Source organism: Silene latifolia, chromosome 2 (genome assembly GCF_048544455.1).
Source record: "Silene latifolia isolate original U9 population chromosome 2, ASM4854445v1, whole genome shotgun sequence".
Lineage (NCBI taxonomy): Eukaryota > Viridiplantae > Streptophyta > Magnoliopsida > Caryophyllales > Caryophyllaceae > Silene > Silene latifolia.
In genome coordinates this window covers 46,266,288-46,273,782 of record NC_133527.1, presented here as the reverse complement: position 1 = coordinate 46,273,782, position 7,495 = coordinate 46,266,288, and the positions used below count along the sequence as shown (strand labels likewise).

Sequence of the window (7,495 nt, the reverse complement as noted above, 5' to 3'; positions counted from 1 at the left end):
ATTAAGTGTAAAGTTTTGTTTCAGAAATTGATATATAGTAGAGTAGCCCTCAATCCTGAATATTTATGCATATAAACATTTATCATGTATAATTGTTCAGGATTCAAGCAGAACAAATTTGGTTAGAACATCCAGCATGTGAAACGCAAACAAGTAGGCAAGAGAAGAATGCACATTGTCACGTAACATATTCAGGAAAGGCACGACATAACACACATTCGGATGAATAAGTTTGGAATTTTTACCTAGAACATGCAGAGCAGAAATTACCACAAGTATGATTGTGCTTTTAGGTGGATGATATTCCAAAATATTAGAATCATGTCTCCTTGCAGTGTTTGTAGCATGTAAGGTTCTTCAATCTGTTGGGTTCAGGCTGATATTTGCTTCAAAGATATTCAAACCATATCTACACGGATTTTAAGCAGGGATGACTTCTTCATAACCATAAACCAATGAATAAGGAGTTTGGCCAGGCTGGCAATTTTTTTTTTATATTTTTTTTTATAAGAAACTTACTAATTCAGGTCTGATAGAATCAGGGGAGTGAGATCTTATTAGGACATGCGTGCCAGGGTACTCATACCTGATCTATTTCCATGCCGAATGATGCTACACAAGTGCCCCTAACTGTGTACTGTAATTGCTAGGTGAGAAACTTACCGGACTCGGAAGGCTTTAAGGTTTCAAAATAACAATCCAGGGCTGATCTTTGTCCAGGTCAGAATCCGGCCTGTCAGTTTTGGATGTCCCCGACTGATTTTGGTAATTGGAACTCCAGTATTAATTTAATCCATTCAGGACTGACTTGTTATGTCTCCTTTGGTCACCATGTAACTCATAAACTTACCACATGTCACATAAAATTGCACTTGGCAGGACCGAAATATCTTACAAGTACATCACAAGTAGTTTGTAAATGATCCACATGAACTATAAATCACAACCATTTTAACTAGCAGGTCTACATAGATTACGTCTCCAATCGTCCATGTTGTGTAAAACGTTAATATTAACAATTCTATTGGTCCAAAGTTTCTAATTTTATGCTAGACAGGCTTAACATATAATAATGAAAAGCCAATGAGTAATCATGTGAGGATTCGTTATGATAGTATGATAATAGATCTAAGTATATCAGAATTGATGAGTCAGGTCAGGTTGATTCATCTTTCAAAAAGTCAGTCAGGTCAGGCTAAGCTTGACTAACCCTGGCATATCAGGACAGCCTAAAAACTATCAATGTAACATGGTCACTTAAAAAGTATTTGATTTGTATCTACCTTGCAATATGTGGTATGAAGACATATTTATTTAAACGTTATGCAAATAATAACAACTTACCATTGCAGGAATACTTGAATACCTTTATGATTCATTTTTGCGCTATGGCGGTAGAAGGATGAATCTGACCTGATCAAGTTTTAAAAATAATCAGGCTAACATTCCCTGCTTTGAAAGGACTGACCTGTCCTGATCAGATCTTAAGAATAATCAGGCTTTGGTATAACCGTTTAGGGTTGAATTGAATGTTCAGGTTTAAAATGATGATCAGGCCTGCACTGATACTATTCATAACTGACTTGGAAGCCTGTTCCGGTCAGGACTAAATTTTCCAGCCAGGCTCGAATTCTTTGAAGTTTAAGGTTACATTTCCTAAAAACATCAAATTATTATAATTAGGAAAACTCACCGTAGAATAAAAGCAAGTACCAAAATTTTAAGATATATTTCTTATACTTTGCAAAACATGTATTAGGTATAGGAAAAACTTATCTTTGAATTTCTTTGGTGACAAATATGCCCTTGAATTCTCCTTAGGCAACACCGGAGGTTGTAACACTTATGATCGTTGGAAGGACTTTTGACTTGTTTTAGTAATTTTTCCCTCGGAGCTAGCATTTCTTCGTTCCAAACGAGGGTTATAAAAAACCATTGTACCAATTTTTCTCAAGGCTCTCAAACTTGTGACAAGAAAAAATCTTGTGAATATTTTTGTAGGATTAATAAACTAGTTTCCCCACAGACGGCGCCAATTGTTTTGTCCATATTTTACGCAAGGCTGGAAATATAACCAGGGTAGAATAGCATGTGGGTTAACTAGTATTATCCTATTTTGATGTTATCATGATCGTACCTAGGCTTGGTTGATTGTAATATAAGTGGAAACGAATGTAAATATAATAAAAAATATAAGAAAACATGACACAATGATTTATACGTGGAAAACCCTTTAATGGGAAAAAACCACGGGCACCAAGCCAGGAGAGCATTTCACTATGTAATTGGGAGAAGATACGAGTGACAATGATAATGCTTGTAATATAATCTCTAAGTATTGTTTAGCTCGTCGTATGATTCTTGTGTAGGATGTGTTGTGTATGTTGGAGTATGCCTTGTCTTGCCAAATGATCTTCAAATGCTCCTTATATAGCCAAGCTGAATGGCTGCCAAATCTTTGTACTTAATGCTGAATATTCCTCCTTAATTGCTGCCTTTATTGCACATTAATACCTATTAATGCTCCTTCTTTATGACCAGATCTTCCTCTTTAATGACCATATTTATGTTGTAGAAATCTTATATATAATTACCCTTGACTTGGTCAAATGTTGACCTTACACTTGACCGTTGTTCTCTCCGGCCCGGTGCCTGTCTTCTTGTACCCTGATGGCCTGACGTCCTGACACCCTGGTGGCTTGACGTCCTGACACCATGATTATTAGGCCAGGGTTGAACTTGATCCTGAAGATGATGCGGGAGTCTAGGCTCATCAACTGGTGCCAAACTTGGACTACCCTGACGGACCTGCCCTGATCATCAGGCCAAGGTAGAATTTTATCCTGTCAGTAGTGCGAAATTCCAGGCCTAACAAATACTATTACATTACTATTATTATTATTATTATTATTATTATTTTGTAGAAAGTCAGGATCAATATATTAATAATAATGTTGTGGGAGTACAAGATCCTAATTCCCTACAAGGGAGTCGGTGAGGCCACCTATAAACCATGACAAGAACCAAATACAATCGAAAACCAGAAAACAATCAAGAAAGACTAAGGAGAACAAGGAATTTAGTCTTCCTGATAAGAGAAGCTGGGGGAGTCGAAGCACCTTTGAAAATACACTTGTTCCTCTCCTGCCACAGAAGATACATAGCGCACAACAGAGCACAACGACGTTGCCTTTTCAACTGACTGCGCCCTCGATTACGCGTCTTATACCAATGAAGGAGCCGTGAGAGACGAACTTCAGAGAGAATATGCAGCCAAAACGCTATGGCTTTCCAGACCACAAAAGAATAAGGGCAATGGAAGAAGAGATGGGAGATGGTTTCAAGGCTAGTTTCACAAAGAGCACACTTATTCACCAGCACCAAACCTCGCTGTCACAAAGAATGATCGGGTCCTTGAAAGATACTGCCTTTGCAGGACTATGTCTAGTCGTGAAGAAATAATTAGACATCATAAACAACAAGCACGGCAATATAAAAAACACAGACAAGAATATGAAATTGAGGAGCAGTCTGGTGATGAGGGTTATTATGAATCCGACTGTTAGATTAGTTTAGAAATTTATTAAGTTAGTTTTCTAGTTTATTTTTATTTTGTATTATCTTTTTTTTTTTTTTTTTTTTTTTTTTTTAGTATAAGCCTTAGTAGGCTTTATGCTTTTGAAAGCCTTAAATGGCTTTTGTAAATATTTTTCTAATATTAATGAAATAGTATTATGTCTATTTGTTTATTTACTGTCATTAGCATTCAATACATTTTATATATGCTATATCAAAATAGACAACAATATTTCCTATGAACATTACCAGTAAAATAAATGTTCCTTTAAAGGCATGATAATGGACATTGGCAGGAATACATTATATATGAACCTTTATTTGTACAAAATAAATTATAAATCTTTGTAGAGCATATTAGAATTGGATTACTGCATTATTGATGCAATAATATTCAATATACTTACTTACTTAACTACTGTTGAAGCAGACAATGAGTACAAGTGATGCAACTTCGTCATCTTCTACAAATAACAGCTTTAAAACACCAAGAACAAGAATTAAAACATTAAATGCACTCCAGTACATTCCATTCTGTTCAGAGGAAAAGAAACCTAAAGTAGGACAAGTATTCGAAACACTAGAATCATCAGAGTTATTCTACAAAGAATATTGTACAATCTGTGGGTTTACGCCAAGACTTGCAACAACAAAAAGGATTAAAGGCAATGAGTTACCAAACAGTTTTGCATTAAGGAATGTTGTCTGCAATAGGCAAGGTGTAAAGGAAAGTAGGAAAAGGAAGAGGACTGATCGATATCGATACGTCTCTGCGACAATGATGCACAATCTGATGTGACAGACATAAGCTGTGTGAGGCCGATTACAAGAATTGACTGTATTGCATTAGTGCAGTTCAAATACCAAGAAAATGGAACTTATATTGTTACCAGATTCGATGAAGCCCATAACTATCCACTTGCTTCGCCTGAATCTACAATATTCTTGAAAGGAAACCGAAAAATGACAGAGGTACAGAAACAATTTGTCACAAAGGTAAAGGTGCTAAAACTAGGTGGTGTGAAAGCCTATAGAGGTTGGAAGGAGCTGTGTGGAGGTTACGACAACATTGGTGCTACTGAGGTTGATTTCAAAAACTTTGTCAGGGACATAAAAACCTACATTGGTAATTTTGATGCGCAAATGTTTGTTGAGAATCTTATTGGGAAAAAAGACACATGCAGTTCATTTTACTTTGATTTTATAGTAGATGAAAACAAGTGCCTGGCTGGAGTGTTTTGGGCAGATCCGATCTGCATAAAGAACTACATGTTGTTCGGTGAGGTGTTATCAGCAGATGCTACATATGGAACAAACAAGTACGATATGGTGTTTGTGCCTTTCACAGGAGTTGATCACCACAAAAGGTGCATAACCTTTGGAGCTGGGTTGATAGGTGATGATAGTATTGAGTGTTACACATGGCTGTTCAAGACATTTTTAGAAGCAATGGACGGGTGCCAGCCGAGAATTATAATTACTGACCAGGACAAATCAATGAAGTCGGTAGTCCCGGAAGTGTTTAAGGAGTCAACACACAGACTGTGCATGTGGCACATAATGAAGAAACTAAGAGAAAAAGTCAGTTATCAACTATTTCAAGATGAGGATTTTAAGACCAGGATCAATAGGTGTGTTTGGAACAACCAACTTGAGCCTGATGAATTCGGAGAATAATGGGGGAAGATAATGACTGATTATCAACTTGTAGAACACGAGTGGTTTTCAGATTTGTACGATATCAGAGAATAGTGGATCCCTGCCTATTTTAAAGATGTTTCCATGTCTGGCTTGATGAGGGTTACTTCTAGGTCTGAGAGTGAAAACAGTTTCTTTGACAGGTTCCTCACACCTCATTTGACCCTTGTTGTATTTTGGGTGTGCTATGCGAGTGCCTTGGAAGCACAAAGACACAACCAGTCCAAGTTGAACAGTGACAACAAACACTCTGAAATCCCACAGAAAGCAAAGTCAAACCTTGAAGTACATGCTTCTGAAATATACTCGCACAACATTTTCAAAGACTTCCAAACAGAATTGGTTGCAGCTTTGTCTGATTGTCGTTTTAAAGATGTGGAGAAGATTGATGAGACAAAAATATATATTCTAACAGACTTGCAGATGCCAAATAAGTCATGGAATGTAGCATATTCACCATATAACATGGAGATTACTTGTTCATGTTCTATGTTTCAGAGAATGGGCTTGTTGTGCAGGCACTGCCTTTGGATTCTACACAACCAAGATTTTCAGAAAATACCAGAACAATACATAATGCAAAGATGGACAAAAGCTGCAATGAGTAAGCCTGTCTTTGATAAAGATGGTAAACTGATAGATGTCTCTCAAAAGTTTTATGACCGGAAAAGTTTGAGTACTGAGTTGTGGAAAGAGGTTTATTCTTGTGTCAGCGTAGCTGAGTGTGATGATAACGACATGAAGCTTTTGATTGAAAAACTGAGAGATATTAGATTGGATATGATTAGTAACAGAAGTGTTCAAGCAAAGAAGAAAGACAAGATGAAAGAAATAGAAAAGTATGTGGGCTGCAAAATACCTCAGAAGTTGGTGATTCATGTTCCTAAAAAATCTAAAAACAAGGGTAGGACCAAGGGCAAGAGAATTGAATCACAAATGTTAAAAGCCCTAAAGAAGAGAGGAAAAAAGAAGAGGTACTGCAAAACATGTGGCCGCCAAGGACACAACTCTGCAAAGAAACAAACCATCTGACATGTATGTATAATTTGGTTTCTTGTTAAAGCATATTACATTAATGTTAAATAATTATTAAATTATACAAGTATAGCGCATAATGTTTACCTTCCAAAATCATCACTCTTATATGGAGGCACATAAGCTCTTTGTGCAATGAACATTATGGTTGTTCTGAAGGCACAGATGGGAATTTCAGCAATGTATATTTGGTTAACATTAAATGTATATCAATTTAGTTGTTCATTTTGGCCATTTTCTCCTTATAAAATCTAATATTTAATTTACATTTTGTTGCATATTCACCAAATACTACCATGAAGATGACGATGATGAAGGAGATGAATCTGATGATGTAGAGGACGACGATGAAGAAGATGAATCTGATAATGAAGTGGAAGGTGCAAATTTTTGATTCAAGGATAGACATCCATAATATACACTACGAGAACATTCTTAAAGGCTTGTATGTACAATTCGATTTTACTGCCAAAGTACATTACTCTTATAGGGAAAGTATATTACATTTGTATTAAAGGATCATTATTGTTGTTCTACAAGGAACATTCTTAAAGGCTTGTATGTACAATTCGATTTTACTGCCAAAGTACATTACTCTTATAGCCAAAGTATATTACATTTGTATTAAAGGATCATTATTGTTGTTCTGCAAGGAACATTCTTAAAAGCTTATATGTACAATTCGATTTCACTGCCAAAGTACATTACTCTTATAGCCAAAGTATATTACATTTGTATTAAAGGATCATTATTGTTGTTCAGCAGGGACATCATCAACTTGATTGAAATTGTTTTCTCAGAGTACAATAATTTTAAGGCGTTTTGCACAATAAACATTATTGTTGTTCTGCAAGAACATAATAAACTTTATTGAAATTTGTTTCCGGAATATAACATTCTCTTGAATTAATTTTTTTTCAAACTTCAGGTTGTTCGACTTGTAGCTTCCTCAATATATGTTACATTACTCACACACATGTCACAAGCGAAACTTAAAAAGTTTTTACGGCTTGAATTCAGCATCTTCCTCATCTTCATCGTTGTATTCTTCCCATGGCAGTGGGTTTGAACGGAAATCCATTACCTTCTTTAGTACAGCATCAAAACATACATTGCCTTCTGTTGAAATCATATATGAAATGTATTTCTTCCGCAGAATCAGTAGGCGAGCATCCTAGGAAAGTAA

At 36.0% G+C, this 7,495-nt stretch overlaps 1 protein-coding gene across 1 annotated transcript; it reads left to right on the top strand.

Moving 5' to 3' along the window:
- Positions 1-5,358: 5,358 nt before the first annotated feature.
- Positions 5,359-7,253, top strand: LOC141640726 (protein FAR-RED IMPAIRED RESPONSE 1-like). The gene is made up of 3 exons (XM_074449409.1): positions 5,359-6,072; positions 6,469-6,491; positions 7,238-7,253. The coding sequence occupies exons 1-3, from the start codon at positions 5,359-5,361 to the stop codon at positions 7,251-7,253; spliced, it is 753 nt and encodes a 250-aa protein (XP_074305510.1).
- The last annotated feature ends 242 nt before the right edge of the window (positions 7,254-7,495 follow it).

What these genes read in the sequence shown, in the direction of transcription:
- LOC141640726 (XM_074449409.1), top strand. Translation starts at nt 5,359, where the DNA reads ATGTCTGGCTTGATGAGGGTTACTTCTAGGTCTGAGAGTGAAAACAGT. An exon ending in ATATGATTAGTAACAGAAGT is followed by an intron (nt 6,073 to 6,468) that starts GTTCAAGCAAAG and finishes GTTGTTCTGAAG; the next exon opens with GCACAGATGGGAATTTCAGC.